The sequence below is a fragment of the Daphnia magna genome, linkage group LG1 (genome assembly GCF_020631705.1).
Source record: "Daphnia magna isolate NIES linkage group LG1, ASM2063170v1.1, whole genome shotgun sequence".
Taxonomy (NCBI): Eukaryota; Metazoa; Arthropoda; class Branchiopoda; order Diplostraca; family Daphniidae; genus Daphnia; species Daphnia magna.
This window is the reverse complement of record NC_059182.1, coordinates 367360-385090: the sequence shown is the minus strand read 5'-3', so window position 1 is coordinate 385090 and position 17731 is coordinate 367360. Positions and strand designations below refer to the sequence as shown.

The window sequence follows — 17731 nt, the reverse complement described above, 5'->3', positions numbered from 1 at the left end:
GGCCAACGTCAAAAAGGGGGTGAGGTACGTGCCCAAAGGCTATGAATAAAAGAAGAAAGCCGCCAAGGCTTCAGTGTGTCAAGAGATCTCACAGTCGTCTGGTCTCATTTTAGTCTAACGTTTGAACAAGTGATGATTCGAAAGTGCACTGTGTTACACGATTTTCAACGACATGCAGTACAACTTCTTCATCTTGCCATTTGGTTTTCTTCAGTTGATCTCTCGCATACAGTTACACTGAGATTTCATCAGCAGTATTCGCTATTCGGGTAGGATTATGGACTTCATTATGCCAGCCAGTAAGCCATTTTGTTTTTTGTTGTTACAACAAGTGTGAGTTGTTTAAAGGAAAAGTCAGTGTAATACTTTATGTTTTTGAATAGCCTGCTGCATTCATTAGACCCCTTCTTTTGTGTCAGAAGTGTGAAAAATATCCTCTGCTTACAATGGCAGCAATACTTTTCACCTGGCACCCCACTGCACCTTTTTCTGGTATTTTCTACACGTGAATTTACAAAACAATGGAGACACATTGATATGTGTTCAACTGTTCATTTCAAGATAAATGTATTTCAATTTGTAGTCGCAATTCGGGATAGGAGATATTGTGAAACGCCAACATGTAGAATCACGGTACAAAGATGTCTTCTTCAAGCAAGATGCCTGTGAAATGGACCAACGGTCCGTTCTTGTCATCACTGTAGAGAGTTCCAGAAGTGATGGTTAATTTCACGGTGTCTCCTTTGGCAAGATGCCAAATAGAAGGAAGGGTCATCGTAAATTGTCCCGGATCATCAGCAAACGTCGAAGCCTTTTTCACATCGTTGACTTGAAATACTACACTGAAAGCTCCGCCGACCGGATCGTTGATACCCGAAAAGTCAAACAAGTACGTGCCAGTTATAGGAACGGTGAATATGCCCGATGCCATGTCCATGGCTCCTCCTTCGTTCAGTATTTTGACATTGAACGTTATCTCTAATGGAATTGGCGATGAATACGGTTTGGATCTTTGCACGTAGAATTCGACGGCCTGCGTTTTCACATCCGCGTACCCTATCGTTTCCTGTTTGACATTTTGACCTGTTATCAGTTTACGCCGAAAAAAAAGTTCGTGAGCAATTACAGGTACATATAATTTTAATTATCTTGTACCTAAGGAAAAATCGCAGTAAATGAACTGGACACGCTTTGATCCTCGAACAGGATACAACCCGTTGAGAGTGTAGCCGATTCGCCACAGATCCGCACAGCTGCTTGGGTAGAATGCATAGGTTGGTTTTCCAGAACACGTGAATTTTCCCAGGGTGTGGCTGCCTCCGTTGTGATTTATCTGCCCGAAATTTAATTTCGTCACCGGTAGAACTCCCTTCAGTGTAATATTTCCTGGAAGCAGCAAACGCAAAAGGTAAATAGCAAATTTTCCATATTTTCAGAAATAATCTTCAGTCTATTTATACCATTATCTGATAAGGGGACAGCTACGTTAGCGTCACAGTTGCATTCGAGATCCGGACGAACACAATTGTTTTCAATGCCGCATTGACAGGTGTGATCGGATTCATCTGAACCCGACCAAAAGGTTTGTTTATTATCACTAACATCGGTCCACCAGGCATAGTCAATGCCGTTTACCGTAAATGGTCCTCCAAGACAATTCACCTATACAATTTAATTTATCGTTAGTTGAACGAACAATATTAAAATGTAAAAAGGTCTAACTTGTATAGTTTGATGACAATCTGCGGAAATTTCTGCCAAGGCTTTCATTTGCTTGAGAGATCCGCCATTGTACACTATCGGTCGTGAATAGCAACCAGCGGGACTGCATTTAGGAATGTCAATAGTTGCCTCACTATCATGGCCAACGCTAGTCGCTCCTGTGGATTAAAGAACTGGGTAACGATTGAAAATTTATTGTCATTTTTGGATGGCTAAAACCTGTAGTCATGTTGCAATAGACGTAAATAGCTCCATCTCCAATTTTCAGACCGTCGGGATCGATCCAATACATTCCGGACTCTTTGAATTCCGGAAGGCCACTTTCACGAGCTTCGTGGCACGTCCTCGGGACAAACAGTGCCGAAGATGTAGCAGCCATGGCTTTATGGGCCACGATTGGATTACCGTCAACACTGCGCGATTTCGTCTTGGCATTTTCCTCCAAGACGGGCTCGAGTCGCTGGACTTTGGTCTTCAACGAAAGGATCTCATCTCTGGCCGTCTTCAGTTGAATCTCTTGATCTCGAACTTTGGCTTCTAATTGATCAAATTTCGCCATGATCATGACCTGAAAAGATTTGTATTTGCAACAATCAAATCGTTAGGGTTACCAAAAAAAACAAATATCTTACGTCAAATTGTCGCTGGAATTCATCTGGAAAAACTTCTCCACCGGCAACTGTAATGACTAACAAGCAGCTGATAAAAATGGTGACCGACATGTTCAACGCGATTCGTTCGACTGGAGCACTGGGTCTCTTGCCTTAAGCTTAATTGCGACATCGAACGCTTGTAGGAAATCGCGCAAGAGTGCGACACATCCCTATTTAAACAGGGATTTAAATTGAAGAAAGGCCTCCACAACCGCGATGGTTAAGCTATCAAGTAAATTCCCGTCGCTTGTACCTGTTTATTGACTACAAATGCCACTTAATCTCACACGCAGTGCAAGCCAAAGATGATCGTTAACGTTCATCAATGACGGCCGGCCTACATGCGTCAGCAAAAGAACCCCATCAGACATTAAACCGGGTAAGCCTGAGCCGATAGCCATGTAGGATTTAGGGCAACGTGGGATTAATTGGATTTTCCATGTGTACAAGTGACGTGATGGGCCTTTTTATCACTAAAAACGTGCTGTCGGTTGCCACTATCGGAAATTTTCTGGCGTGCCATGAACAAACACAGATGCAAAACGAGTACGAGAAAGAATGTCGACGGTTTTTATTATTGCTTCATTTCTTACACAAAGGTCAAAGAGTTGGGAAAATTGTTAATAATGTGTACGTGACGTGTTTACATGTTATTTGCTTTATTTGTTCTCGTGCCAACTGCCTAGGAAACGGAATTAAAACTGAACTCGTTTCAGTCCTCGTACTCGACCACTTTGTTCGGCCGTTGGGGGTTGGTGTGCTGAAGATGTTGGACGATAAGGCGTGATAATGGTAGCTGTAGCTTTATGATACTGTTTTCCAGTCGGATGTTGACTGCAATGATTTATAATGAATTGTAATAGTTATAAAGATTTTGCAAATGACTGATTATTCACATTTAGTTCCTAATTTTCCGCGTTCTTCTGCACTATCACTCACTTAAAGTTATTGGAAGCGGTACGTGGCGGAACAGGCTCATTCATCGGGGCGTATGACGCACGATGATTTACTGCTAGCGGGTCCGGAACGGGATGCAACCCAGGAGCGATGGAAGAGTTGAGGGAAGAGACGTCGCTGCTTCTTGCCCTTGCCTTTCGTCTCCTTCGTAATGATTTTTTTTTAAGTCATTACAGTTGAATTACGTGTCTATTGAATTTATTCAGGAATTGCGGCTTACCTGGCGAGCATCCAGCCTAGATAGACGAAACCGATGATTAAAATCAAGCCAATACCACCCAAGATGCCGTAGAGAATGTAAAATAAGGTGTCGTAGCTCTCTGCGTCAGGTGGGGCTAGTGTAGAGATGTTTGTGGATCCGGACCCAGTCGACGAAATTGATGGCAATGTTGCGCCGCTGGTAGGCCTGCTCGTCGTCGTTGTCTGAACCCCTATCGTCGACGAGGTAGTTTCCCCAAGGCCAGTACTTCCACCCGTATTACCAGTAGACGTTGGATACACTTGACTACCTGACTGTGTTGTAACGGATGTTGGCGATTCAGTAGTCATGGTAGATGTCGGGGACGCAGTCGTTGACACGGGATCGATGGTTGCTGCAGTGCTAGTACTTTCACTCGGATTAACAGTAGACGTTGAAGACATTTCACTACTCGACTGCGTTCCGGTGGAAGTTGTTTGTTCAGTAGTTACCGTAGATGTTGGTTCGATAGACGTAGAGATCGACGTCAGCGTTGTCGGTAGTGGCGTGGTAGTGAGGGTATCGCAGGATTGGTCGTCGTACCAACTAGGAATGAGATCCCTAAAATTCGTCCCGTTAGAGCAGGCACCGTTAACGAATGGAAGCAATTCTCGAGAATCGCGAATGAGCCAGGCTAGTTGACAATCGTCACATTTGATTGGATCTGATGGGGAAAACAATTTACCGAATTAGAAAAAAATGGCAAAAATAAATAAATAGGGAGCATGTCTAGGTCGTAACTGTTTGTGACTGAGAGGCTGCCAATCTCTCCGGTCGTTGCAGTCTTCATATCCACCAGGATTTTGAAGTAGATGGATGAACGGAATTCTTGCAAGTTGTTGCCGTCGAGGAGGACTTTTGCATTCCCGTAATATCCTTCACGAGAAAAGGTAAAATTTTGAAATTTTCTTTGAAAAATCGTGCAAAAGGTATGGCATACTATTGTTAAACGTATTGTCAACGATGGTTGATAATGAAGTTTTTTCAAGGTTTAGCGCTTTGACGGCCGGAGCGGTGAAGGAAAGGGAACTTGATGACACTATCGGAATCGAACACAGTGAAAGATCCAGCGTATGTAAAGCGGATAGCACAGATAATGCGCTCGGGATGCGGCTCATACCCGTATTATTTGTCAATTTTAACACTTGGAAACTTTTGGCATTAACCAATGTCGCCAGGATGGAATCGAGCTTTTCATTCGTCAGTTCTGCGCCATTATCGGTCATGATGAGAGTCTGCAATCCAGTCAACGACGTCCCCGGGAAACTCAGAGGTGCAAATCCTTGGCAGTTGGTAATAGTGAACCGTTTAAGGCTGGGAAGTGATGGAAGAGATCCCAGTGATTGAATTTTAGTGACACCTTCCAGTTGTAGGAAATTCAGACTAGTAAATCCATTGAGGAAAGACCACGTCAACTTGCCAACATCGCAAACAAAACTGGTAAATTCTTCTGTAGTTCTCATTGATGTCTTGAAAGCATCAGAATGGATTTCCATGGGATTTATTCCGCAACTGGCCAGGTGAATGATCCGTGCACGATGGTTGCCCAGCAAATTCGCTGGGATTATGGAATCACACACTTCTGGGACGACATCGAACCGATTGATATCGACAAATCCAGTGTTTCCAGCGAATATCGACTTGATTTCTGTGAACGGAATTCCAAGACAAAGGACATTCTGATACCCGGTAGCAACATTCTTGGTGCATACGCAACGGCCACAGTCGATCGCTTCCGTCAGGCCGATGCCACCAATCAGCAATAGGAGCTGTCGCAATTGAAGAAAATAATGTAACAGATTAGACACGCTACAAGTTAATGGTATGTGATCAAGTTAGACTAACGAAGAGTACGATTACTGTAAGTCTAGGAACGAGTTCTGATCTCATCGATTTCATTGCGAAAACCCAGTGAATAATGATGTACGTTTTCAGGTAGATATCAATACTAATCAGGTTAATTTAAAACCAAATCTTCTAGGTAAGTCTGCAATTTCAAACCACGTTGGGCTAGAACTGCGCTGCTCAACGAGCTCCGACACTCACTGTGTTCGGATAGATCTCAGCAGTCTACTATAAAGAAGTTAGACTCAAGGAACTTATTTTTGTGGTTATCTACGTACGGTTGTAATGCTCAGGGTGAAGGAAGTCAATCGTCACCTATTACGTTGCTCCTCCAAGGGCGTATTGAGGCAAATGTTATTATCTCAGTGAGCTCGGAGGAGAGATTTAACGTTTCGTATGTTGAAATAACAAAAGATAAGGGCTGACTAAAATAAGTCCCCAAAAGTCAACCGTTTCACACATAAGTTAAGAGCTTAAATGTGTAAAACTGGTAGCCTTATCCGTTCAATTTATCTTGTTTCGTCACTTAATTGTCGTTTATCCCGGAACTTGAAATTTGGAGGTCTAACCTTGTATTTTTGCGGAATGTCTCCATTCATTTTCATTTGTTTACAACTGAACAGTTCGGAATACGGTACGGCACTGTAAACACTTTTTTTTTATGGTTGAATAATTTTCTTTTGGTTTTTATAGAGAACTACTGTTTCGTAGTCCTAGTTCTGTTGTTATTTGGGTAAATTGATTGAGACCTTTTTTTTTTTTTTTTTTTTTTTTTTTTTTTTTTTTTTTTTTTTTTTTTTTTTTTTTTTTTTTTTTTTTTTTTTTTTCTTCTTCTCTCCCCCTGAACGTCATCTAGTGACCTTAAAATAAGTAAGATACCACCCTTTTAGCTAATGAATGTAGATGAAATTGCGTTCTAAACATTCTTTTGATTACTACACTGATATCTGCCACTTTTTCGTGCCGATGTGAGGGACAACTTTTTTTTAAAATTACATTTAACATTACAGTATGTTTGCACATTATTTCTTTCAGCTTTTATTTGCCGTCACTCAATGTTTCAATTTCTTCAGGTACGACACCTATCAGCCACATTACAGAGCTCTTCGTAAGTACATCAACCTCTGAGATAACATTCTAAATTGAAAGTTGTGAAAATTTTTGCCCTTCATGCTGAAGTGCAGAATTATGGCTTTACGTAACTAGCTTGCAATAACCTATCAAAAGTACTTTTGGCTTTCATGCAGCTCTATGACAAATGCTTATATTAGTCAAAGTCAAACTGTTTTTGAACATGGGACAGAATGAAAAAACTCATCCCTTAAGGAAATTTGTGGATGTGGACCTCATTGGGATAACTCTTGCGGCAAAAAACATTTTTGTGCTTATTGGATAAAGGAACATTGGATGCTTTGATGTTTGATGCCAACCAAGTGCCATTGAAAAGTTTGGAAAACGATGTTAAAGGTATTTGACAAAACCATCATCTTGTTAGTAAAGTGATTTATTTAGTATGCTTTTATTGGCAGGTAATACATAGAATTCTTATAGTTGGAGGACAGTACATTTGTATCTTGTCGCTACTTGAACATATTTTTTGCTTTGTATAATACTTTCACGACTGAGGTGATACGTATGAAAGGTTTCATGATGTAGCTATGATTTTAACACCATTACAGGATGGACATTGAATTCCATGATGTAGCTATGATTTTAACACCATTACAGGATGGACATTGAATTCCATGATGTCTGAAAACAACCAAATTTCATCTGAAAGATTGTAAAAAATGTTTAAGATATTTTATAAAACCATAATTGTGTTAGTAAAGTGACTCATTTGGTATGCATATATTGGCAGACAATACTTAGAATTCTAAAAGTTGGAGTGCAAAGTACATGGTAGATTGGTGAAACAAAACATGACACATGGACATCCTATTATATTCGGATCCATTGTTATCATAAGTGGGAGTCAAATCCACAATCTTCAGCTCCACAGGCAGGTACTTATCCAGAAAGACATGAATGATAGATGGTATAAAAATGAATAGATTTTCTTGTCATTTAAAGACAACCTGTATATTATTCATACGCGTTGCCATAGTTTATAAACTCATTGGTATGTAGCTCAATGCAGAGGAGCGTTGGATTCGTAACCTAAAGTTCGTGGTTTCAAATCCACCATAACTGTTTCAAACAACAACAAACAATCAGGATCAACGGTTGAGCACTGGCGTGGTATGCTGACGGATTAGGGTTCGATTCCCAGTTAAAGGTAATGTAAATATATATCATACAAATTCTGAATAATACGCATATTTCCACACTGCATGTAGAGGAAAATTGAATTGCAATACCATATCCACAATTCATTAACTGGAGTTTCAGTGTGGAGAACTTGAAAATACTGCGATACTCGAACACTACACCTTCAAATGATGCATTTCTACAAAACTTGAACCTTGCATTAGGAAAGTGGAATATAAACAAATCAGGATAAAATCAAATGAAATATAACACGAAAAGATAGTTTTCAGTTTTAGGTCTATCGATTGATGTTTGTATTGTTTTTACATGCATGTAATATTCTCCAGCCGTCAATTAATTTTTTTATGATTTAAAACTTTTATTTTGGGGAGGGAAAAGAACCATAAAACTGCCTCAATCTTTGACCACTAGTGTTTGGCTAAGAGAAGCCGGAAGAAGAGAAGAGTGATGCAAATTCGAAGGAAACAAGTTTTAACGTGAGCGATTAACCTTGGGGTAGCCCCTACAAAACCCCTTCCAATGATATAAACCCGGGGACCGCCACGTCGCCTAATTCAAATATAAATGACAGCGCACTCTACAATTAAAACCTCTACACAAATCAAGATATCTTTTATGCAGTAAAACCAGATATGCAATCTCCTTAATTTGTTTACTAAGAAAAAACACGACGTAGGCGAACAGAAGATTAATGTATTTTTAAATTATGTAGTAATTAACAGCCATGCCTCCAATCTAAAAATTATTATTCCTGAGTATGATTGGCATCAGTGGGAATCCTCTTCATCCATGCCATGCAATAATTATGAACATTAATCTGTATAAATAAAAAATACAAAAAAACAATTGATTTATGGAAAAAAAAATGCGTAATAATTTATTTTCGACATCACTCATTAAAACTACTCAAGAAATCCTGCTATTGAGTTATTCTTTAAAGACAATTTACTAAAAAAAATAAAATAATGTAACCTAAAGTAACTTGCTATAACATGAGAAATACTTTGATTGTTACCCTTGAGAATTGTTGATAAAATATTTTTTTTTTTTTTTTTTTTTTGGTAAAATTTTTTGGTAAGTGGCAAACCTACGATATTATGGAACAAGGGCCTCGTATCAAAAGAGATTATGTCACCAGAGCCATGTGCAGCAAAAGGAAAAGAACGTTACAATAAATATATTGGATGTTTTAGTTTCTTTTAAGCTTACCGCGAACATCTGCAAACCAAAGGAGTTAGTACTTGGACAGTCATTTAAAATAAAAATATCACCTCCAAACTTTTTGGTGATATAAACAATGTACCTACAATCTTTGTCCAAGGAAGAGAAAATAAAAGGAGATAATTATGATCATACTTGTGGTATATTCTTCAGTAGCCTAAGAGCTACATCTCAATTGTGCAGCCCAACTTTTTGGTGTAGAAACTGGTTTTGCTTTTAAAGGGGTAGAATCATCACATTGAAGACTTACTGTCTGAACTAATGAAATGGGTATCCCATCTCCAAACCTCTTCAAATAGTTAGTGGATGGAATGGTTTACAGCCTGTAAACTATCATTTGCTACATGACGCCAAGCATTTTCTTCCCTGTTCAGCATTGTACATGTAAGAATGTTAATGTTTGGCTAACTGTTGAGGGCTCCGTGCAGTAGAATATAGGAGTTGGAATCTTTTTCAGGAATTTCAATCTACTTGTATCCATACTCCTGAAAAAAACAACCCGATTAAGTACAACAATTCTGGAAAAAATTCAAATTTACTGACCTACTTAATTTTAATTCCTTTCAGATTTTTGGAAAGACAGACTTATGCCTGTATTAAAAAAAAGAAAAAACAGTACCAAACTCTCGTGTCAGTTCTACTCTAAAAAAAAAAAGCATGAAGTAAAAAAGCTGATAAAAGTAAAAAGAATAATAAAAAAGTTGTGTGGCCCAAAGAGGAAACATACTAATAGGGATACAGTGATTTTTGATGAAATAGAACTGTCATAATTCATACCTTTTGTCGACAAAATGTTTCCCAGCCAATCTATAAATTCCATCGTTCTCTTCTAGTGTCCGAGAGGTAAGCCCTTTGACTAAAATAAAATATTTATTCATTTTAAAGAAAGGCCGCCATTAAAAGAATGAAAGTAAGAATTGTCCAAAATATTCTCTAATTCCATAATCGGTCTACTACGCACACTATGTGACGGTGATTCTTCAGTTTACCAGCCTCTCTGTCATAACCATGGTCATAATGTCATAACGTTCCTTACACAGAACAGCAATAACAGTCAAATATGTCTGGCATTGATAACTAGAGGCACCCCTTATTAGGCCATCTACCGTTACACTCTTAGCTTTTATATCAAAAGCCGCAAACAAAAGTAAAAAATCAGGCTATATTTTTTAAGCCCGATTTTTTGGTGGAAAAAAAAATCGGGATTAAAATTTTGACGCTAAATTCAATAAAGTTTAACCTTTCACAACCAAATTTGAATGCTGGCTTCGAATAAAATATTAGTTTTCACGTTATTTAGTCGCAGTTTTTGAATAAAACGAAATCAAAGGGGTTTTTAACGCTACCTCTTTGAATTCGATTAACTCAAAAACTATAAAGCCCGTATTAAAACAGAATTGATAATCGTTATTAGCGTTAATTTTGAATGGAAATCAGGCCTTTCTACCTATAATAAGACTTTTGTCAAAATCCGCAAAAAGTGGCATCTCTTGGAATTCAATAAAAATCATTCGTAACATACAAAATTTTACGCTGATTTAGAAAAAAACATTCGTTTTCTTGTCAAACTAATCAATGTTGAAATAAACGGGGAAAAAACACCTCTATCACAAATTCACAAAAAATTTGTGTATTCGTTTTTTACATTGATTTCAAAAACTTTGACGAACTTGATGAAAGCATCGGGGCTGTCGCAAGATTTATTGATTGCACCGCTGTAGAAGTTGTCGATCTCCTCGTGGAACAGCGGTGATACCCAGTCGTCCCATGCGATCAATCATCAACAATCAAATGGCGAATGAGCAGCATAGATGCTGTTTGTTATTTGGATGGATACCGGAGGGCCGCTAACGTCTGCTAGTGTCAAAATTGTCTATTTCCCCCCAGCAGCTAAGGAGTACAAAGTACCTATAAAGCCTATACTAGCCTAACTATACTAGTGAAAAAAGTATACGAATTACGAAATGACTCGTTTAGGGATGCTGCCATTAGTGAATATGAAATCATCAATGACGTCACCTTTTTTCAAATACCCCGTCACCGTTTCTTCGCGTAAAGGAGCCCAACTAGTCGCAGTGTATTCGTAGCTGTCGTTTCAGCAACCGAAAATGCTCTGAAAAGGGAAAAAAAAACTGTTGTTACTCGTAGGGTCAGCCTGGGCCAATTTCAGTTCTAACACCTAAATAGACTCGAATCGAAAAATTATAGATTTAACACGATTAAACCCGTTATTTACTTGGTTTTTAGCGAAAACCTGTAACCAAAGTATGACAGTACTTGTCAAAACAATGTTTCTGGTTCTACTAGCATATGGTTGGATGTTGTTAAAGTACGCAAGGCTCTTTCAATGGTTCGTCTGCTCACGAACGAATTCGAATAACTCAAAAACTATAAAGCCCATGTGAAAACAAAGTTGATTTTCGTAATCAGCGTAAAATTTTGAATCGAAATCAAATATTTTTAGCTATATTTAGATTTTTGCAAAAATGAAAAAGTGGGAAGGCTATACCCTTCCCACTTTTGTCAAAATTCGCAAAAAGTGACATCTCTTAGAATCCCCTAAAAACTCGCCTATCACAATCAAAATTGAATGCTGATTCCGAATAAATCATTAGTTTTACTCGTTAGTAACACATAGCTTTGAATAAAACGTAATAAAAGTGGTTTTGACGCTACCACATTTAAATTCACATCACTCAAAAACTAAAAGATTCACATGAAAACAAGGTAGATTTTGTGCGATCTTCGTTCAATTTCTTATGTTTTTCATGTGATTTTATAGCTCGATCTAGATCTTTAGAAAAAAAAACGAATCAAGTCTGACTTTTTGCCACAGATCTCCCATGACGTGGAAGTGATAACTTTCCATTGATGACATTCTCTTACAATGAATAATATAAAGTTTTGATGACAATATTCAGGAGGTCCAATCTTTACCTCAACAGCACAAAGTTGCACGCGTTCAAGGATAAGTAGAATAATTGCTTCTGAAGTTAAACTTGATGGAAGCATTGGGGCTGTCACATGATTTATTGGTTGCACCGCTGTAGAGGTTGCCGATCTGTTCGTGGGACAGCGGTGATAACCAATCGTCCCATGCGAGATATTTCCGTGCCTCACATTGGTCATCAAATGGCGAATGAGCATACAAGCTGTTTGTTATTTGAACAGGATATCACGTCAGTCTGTGTTGAGCCATTTACTGATACCCGCCTCATACTGGCGGAAGAGATGGCACTAACAATCAAACTCACCTTGTGGTACCAGACTAAAAAAGGACTTTAATCCCAGCTTTTTCTGAACAAATTCCCGTCACGTAAACATCCTCGAAAGGATTCACGGGCGTCGTCTGCATAGCGGCTAATAAGGGAAGGATTGAGCTGCCGTGTATCATATAGACTGGCCCGATTATGTAATCAGGATACGTATGCCACGGCCAAGCTTCCAATGTTATTTGATACCGATTTGGATCTGTCGAATCAAAAGTGTTACATTAAATTTGGAATATTGACGTAATTTTAGTAAGCCATACAACCAGTCCATTAGTTTCACGTACCTCTTGCTGGTCCAAAATTGTTTAAGCGATCAGGAGGGAATCCATAATTCTGACTGCGACCAAACATAGAGAACTTGCCCGTTTGGTGGTAGGATTCAACCATCTTTGCAACATTGTGCACGTTGACGTAGACATCATCATCAACTTTCAGCAAAAAGCTAATTTTCGGGCAATTGATGTTCATCCAGTTCAGCAATCCTGCCATTTTAAAAGGTAAATTTCTGTAAAAGTCCAAAATGTCTAACTGAAGGATATCTCTAAGAAACGTGCTCTCCCCTCGAATTTTGCCCTGCAACAGACTGTCGCTCGACCTTCCTAAAACAAAGACAAAACGGGCCACGCTCAGCAAACCTTTGCCAACAACAACGGAGACGTGGTTTTTCCATGTTTTACGGATTTTTTCCCTATTCAGAACATTTTCTGTTGCCGAAATGACAGCTATGAATACACTGCGACTAGTTGGGTTCCTTTTACACGATGAAACGGTGATGGGGTATTTGAAAGAGGTGACGTCGTTGATGATTGGGCCCAGTTTAGGAATGAGTGGTTTGACATTCACTAATGGCAGCATCCCTAAACGAGCCATTTCGTAGTGCGTATACTTTTCCACTCCTGGATATGGATTATCATGCAAATATGGAACTGCGTAATTGTACAGAACTTTCCTTTCTTCATTGAGGATTTTAACGATATAATCCGTCTGATTTGGCAGCATTTGAAAGTCAGCTACGTGACACATAATAACCAATATGGCCGTTATGATCCCCAGTTCCATTTTCAGTCGATAATTACTCGCTACGATTAACACAGAGAATTTGTTAATAAAATGAATTTTGGCAGGAGTAAAAGGCCTTTTAATGCCAAGCGGTAGATAGGAACTGACCTTGTTACACTTATACAAATCGGTTGGTCGCAGTGTAGGCTATGGATCGTCTCAAAGCTGAGTGTCCAAGTGAGAAAACAATTGCCATTAGCTGAATTTAGATGAAGCAGATTAAATGCTGAAAGCTAAACCCCGTCACTGCAATTGATTGAAGGAGACTTCGTGCGTGCTGTATTGTACAGGTGGTCAAATTGCTTGCATCACGAACCTGTGTTTGAAACCTATACAGCCAATCGATGTAGTTTTATTACCTTTCAATTAAGAACACGCATTGTTCCATCGTGAAGGCTCTCTTGTCTGAGCTGTCAACATACCCATGAAAAGTAAACACTGCGTGCGCTGATGTGAGGCAATTCAATTTGACTATTGATACCGGAGTCGAAGGACAAGTTTCATTCAAGGGGAAGTCGACTATCGTTTTCCATCAGCCATTTATCCATCGCTGCGAAGCGGATCTTGTGCACGTCATCGACAGCCGCATGAAATTGGTAAAGAAAAAAATGGGACAATCAGGAGGTTGCCCACATTAAATGAAACCATAATCTTAGACAGCAAAATCCGAAATAATAATGACGACATGGTGTACATACCAGAAGAAGGAAATAAGTAGACCCTAATGGCGCCACCTGTATAAGGACAAACGGGAATAAAAAATATCAAAGTGTATCTTCTCTTCTCGTCATCATTAGTCAGAGTAGTAAGATATTGAAACTTACCTTAAGCTTCTTTACCTGTTGGCGTAGGTATGCGTATCGATTGCCAGATAGAGAAAACCATCACACCAACTTGGCAACGCCCAAAACCTAAAACAAAAATGACAAAATATTAGACATAATTTTGCACGAATGAATTTCGTTAAATAGCCTTTTTACGTAGCGCGGAGTTCTAAAGTTTATGAGGCGAATCAGACGTGCTCTTCCAGTGGCTTTATGTAGAAGAAGTTCCAGATGCAAGTGAATCCTGCTGGAACAAATGCGGACAACACAGCAGCCAATGACATTCGTTCCAGGTGCCGCAATGGGGGCGAAATCCAGTGAACTCGTCAACATTTGAAGCCCTTGGGACGAGTTCATAAGGACGTTAAAGAACATTAACTTCATATCGGATGTAAGACACTTCCATTTAGCCCAAATAGAAGACTACCTCAGCGACAATCACAAACCGAATGTCCGTCGTCTGAGAAAATGCTTGTGAAATATTCCTTCTCTTGCAATCGGTTAGATTCTTTCACCTCTAAATGAAAATCAGATCAAATCTAAATGCACAATGCAGTGAAAACAATCAGAATGCAAAAATCCAATAAAGTATTTTAAATTGCTACAATAGGCTACATTTGGATGAAAAAAGTAACTGAAACATCTTTGATTTCGAAAATATGACGTTGTCTTTTGCAGGACTTCTTCACTTGGTTATATTTAGGGGAATGACCTCTTTAGGCGTTTTGGAGGACGTCGTCGCTATCAGCATCCACGTCCTCGTCTCATCCTCGTAATTGCTAATTGGATTCTGTTAATATTTGATTGGCTGAATCAGAAACTTCACTTTCTTCGAACGCGTATTCAAGTACGGCAATGGGCTACATAGAAAGAAAATGGTGCGAACGAGCATTAATTGTGTGACATGGTAAAATTGTAAATTGCTAGTCAGGTAGAATGATTTGAAATCCGTGGATCTAAGCAGGTATCACTTACCCCATATCCATGATTGACTATTAATTTATTCTCGTAAAGGTTTGTAGATGTTTTAGTGCAAAGCCAAGAGAAATCCGTTATTTCGTCATTACATTTCGAGTGGGTGTCAATTTGTTCCCAATCCTGAAAAGAAAAAAAAAATAGGCGTGGAAGGTAAAAACTATTTGATAAAGTTAAAAGAATCCTTTTAACTTTAAGCGCGTAGCATTGTGTGATTCTATAAAATCATGGCTAAAACAATGACATTCTAAACAGATTGTTTTCTCACCTCCGCTGACCAAATCATTAATTTCCCACGGCTTCCGGCTGCAAGAAATCGACCGTCCGATGAAAAGGCGACCGTTCCTATGTCTGTATCTTCTGAAAGACGTCGCGGCTGTTGTTCACTTTCCAGGGGATTCCAAATAAAAACGCCATTGGAGATCGATGCACTAAATGACAAAAAGAAACCCATCAGAGAATACCAGAACTGAAAACAAAAACATCGGGCATGGATTTTACATCAATTCACAAAGTGATTTTTTTAAAATAAAAAATGCCTATCCCCTCGTAGGGATTTTTCTTTTCAATTGGAGACATTTTCCCTCCTTGAGCTTATGCATTTTATTAGTTGATATTCAACGCTGGCAGTTCATCGAACAAAAGCCCGAAAGACGTTCCTTTAAAAGACTAGACAGGGAAACGGATTGGATTCGTGAATATATTTGTTAGAATTTTTCCTTTTTTTTCCCTTTCGCTGATTTTCATGCATGCGTTTCGGTTGGCGTCCAACCATCGAATGGCACTGTGTTCGTTAACCTTCAAGTTGAACTAACTAATACCAGAAAAAGTTTTTTGTTCAACCTCGAATCCGCGTCCCCGTAGTCAAGGGTTTTGAATTCAGTCGCAACGATTCCCCGGGTGATTCACGTTGGAAAAAAACAAAACAAAACAAAATACGTGCACGTTACAAAGGTCTACAGTCGAACAAACAATATCGTCGAACTAGAATTGACGTTTTAAATGACTTACTAAGCAAAAAAGAAGTTTTTAACGGATTTCCTTGCCATTTCGATTCCGTCCTTTTCTTCCCCATTTCCTATGCACGGACGCCAAGCAAATGAGTGAATTTCGTCCACTTCAAGAGTCTTCATGCTATAAATTGGTGTGTCATGATCCATGGACCAAATCTGCCAAGAAAAAAAAACAGACAAATTGAATAAAAAAGTAATTTTCTCCATTTCTTTCTGTTACGTCAGAATAAACAAATGATTTACATTGATCCGGCCACCACCAACACTGGCTAAATATTGGGTCCTTTCATTCCATTCCAGATAATGACAACCGTATCCATTTCTGAATTCTTTAACGAGTCGATTTATTGTCAAATTGTTTTCATCTATTTCAAAAATCTGAATCGTTCTTCTAAAAGAAGAGACGGCGATACGATTTTCAGAGATCCAATTCACAGCCCTAACGCCTTCACTGTCAATTGTGGTGATGACGTCGCCAACGGATGAATCACATAACAACACTTGATTCTCGTCCTGCACGAACAATAGTGAAGTGAAAGAAAATAAACGGATCAAATGTAAAATGATTTGCATCAGAATAAATTTGCATAAAAAGGTACAATTTTTACTTTGCTGAACTGGCACCTCCACACGTTCACTTTATGGAAATGGAAAATTTAATTTTGAATTTAAGGAATGAAACGTTAATTTAAAACATCAAATCGTAAATGCTTTAACACTAACAGTTTCTTTTCGACGCAATCAGAATAACGACGATATTGTGATGAACTTTAATGATTTTCAAATGGCGTAAGCGTTCAAGTAAATTTTAATCATTGCGCAACAAAAACACAAAAAAGGACGGATAATCGATATGAAAACGAACCCAAGTTTGTTGAAGGGCCACTCAAAATTAACGTTTCAACTTACACAAAGAAAAGTAGCGAACAAGTTGGGCCTGGTTGGATTCCATTCCATAAGTGGACGGTAATCGAAACGAACATAAATGCTCCTTTGGAAGAGAATTTCGCACTTTGGGTAACTCCATACGACGAGAGTACCGTCACCAACTCCAAAAGCTAGTTGTGTCCCGTTAATCTAATTCAAAGTTTCGCGTTATATTTTCACTTAATTATACAAAAAAATGATTTCTGTCTGTCCCTGATTTCGTTACCCGTTACATTTATCCGTAACATGCAGATCAAATAAAGATTTCGTTAGGGGACTACGTTTCCGTCCGAAATCAGGGATAAATAATCAGCCCATTATTGACTTACATTCCACTCAGGAGCTTTCACTCTTTTCCCAACGAGGTTTAGAGGTAGACATCTGACTTCCTTTCTCCAATTGGAAAACGGAATAGACGAATTTTCTGCAGTGTAAAATATTAACTCTTTGTTATCGGCACAAGCAACAATCAGTTTAGTGGGGTGGAAACGGATGCTATACTTCCCGTGTAACGACATGTCAACGCTCTGGAATTGACATTTGATTTTATCTAAAACGAAATCAAAGAATCGACATTATTAATTCACTTTCAAAATAAACGGTTGAGTTCTTTACCCTTCTTCTCGTACAATACAGTGGATAGTTGTTTGATTACCTCAGGCAATCCGATTCTTTCTTCTTTTTCAAATTGAATCATTTCCTCAACCAAACCAACAAGGATTCTTCCGTTTAAGTCGTCTGCCGCGAAATCTTC

The 17731-nt window shown here is 38.8% G+C and overlaps 4 protein-coding genes and 1 long non-coding RNA gene across 28 annotated transcripts in view; 1 reads left to right on the top strand and 4 right to left on the bottom strand.

Annotated features, from left to right (window-relative positions):
* LOC116918436 overlaps positions 1-17731 on the bottom strand; it is a 29780-nt gene that overhangs the window by 8437 nt on the left and 3612 nt on the right. For both annotated transcript variants that reach the window (XM_045174909.1, XM_045174907.1), the window contains exon 2: positions 484-489. In XM_045174909.1, coding sequence (XP_045030844.1) covers positions 484-489 — 6 coding nt within the window. The remainder of the gene's footprint in view (positions 1-483; positions 490-17731) is intronic.
* On the top strand, positions 57-7690 carry LOC116921217. Of its 19 annotated transcripts, XR_006648294.1 has the most exons (13): positions 57-299; positions 384-1128; positions 1207-1408; positions 1475-1899; positions 1991-2607; positions 2669-2754; positions 2826-3480; positions 3539-4460; positions 4560-5392; positions 6489-6523; positions 6663-6882; positions 6945-7421; positions 7489-7690. It is a non-coding gene; the product is annotated as an uncharacterized LOC116921217 (long non-coding RNA). The 19 variants fall into 19 exon arrangements; XR_006648287.1 differs by having other exon boundaries at positions 57-269; positions 384-492; positions 562-1128; positions 1991-3480; XR_006648286.1 differs by having other exon boundaries at positions 384-492; positions 562-1128; positions 1991-3480.
* LOC123473727 (flocculation protein FLO11-like) lies at positions 2932-6160 on the bottom strand. 3 transcript variants are annotated; one of them, XM_045175046.1, is made up of 9 exons: positions 5694-6160; positions 5416-5640; positions 4511-5339; positions 4312-4446; positions 4025-4234; positions 3926-3949; positions 3553-3721; positions 3315-3476; positions 2932-3209 (listed from the first exon to the last, which is right to left on the bottom strand). In XM_045175046.1, exons 2-9 carry the CDS (start codon positions 5467-5469, stop codon positions 3071-3073), a joined length of 1722 nt encoding a protein of 573 aa, XP_045030981.1. In that variant the 5' UTR covers positions 5470-5640; positions 5694-6160; the 3' UTR covers positions 2932-3070. The 3 variants fall into 3 exon arrangements, with proteins under 3 accessions (XP_045030981.1, XP_045030980.1, XP_045030975.1); XM_045175045.1 differs by having other exon boundaries at positions 3926-4234; XM_045175040.1 differs by having other exon boundaries at positions 3553-3949.
* Positions 10518-14445, bottom strand: LOC116936133 (lactosylceramide 1,3-N-acetyl-beta-D-glucosaminyltransferase). Of its 3 annotated transcripts, none has more exons than XM_045175233.1 (10): positions 14219-14445; positions 14063-14149; positions 13937-13972; positions 13661-13801; positions 13347-13567; positions 12464-13258; positions 12121-12378; positions 11144-12059; positions 10927-11020; positions 10518-10838 (listed from the first exon to the last, which is right to left on the bottom strand). In XM_045175233.1, exons 6-7 carry the CDS (start codon positions 13236-13238, stop codon positions 12176-12178), a joined length of 978 nt encoding a protein of 325 aa, XP_045031168.1. In that variant the 5' UTR covers positions 13239-13258; positions 13347-13567; positions 13661-13801; positions 13937-13972; positions 14063-14149; positions 14219-14445; the 3' UTR covers positions 10518-10838; positions 10927-11020; positions 11144-12059; positions 12121-12175. The 3 variants fall into 3 exon arrangements, with proteins under 3 accessions (XP_045031168.1, XP_045031173.1, XP_045031163.1); XM_045175238.1 differs by having other exon boundaries at positions 12162-12378; positions 14219-14444; XM_045175228.1 differs by having other exon boundaries at positions 11144-12378.
* LOC116936134 (F-box-like/WD repeat-containing protein TBL1XR1-A) lies at positions 14642-17719 on the bottom strand. The gene is made up of 8 exons (XM_045175172.1): positions 17633-17719; positions 17307-17527; positions 16960-17127; positions 16294-16563; positions 16049-16206; positions 15306-15468; positions 15038-15160; positions 14642-14922 (listed from the first exon to the last, which is right to left on the bottom strand). Exons 2-8 carry the CDS (start codon positions 17493-17495, stop codon positions 14842-14844), a joined length of 1152 nt encoding a protein of 383 aa, XP_045031107.1. The 5' UTR covers positions 17496-17527; positions 17633-17719; the 3' UTR covers positions 14642-14841.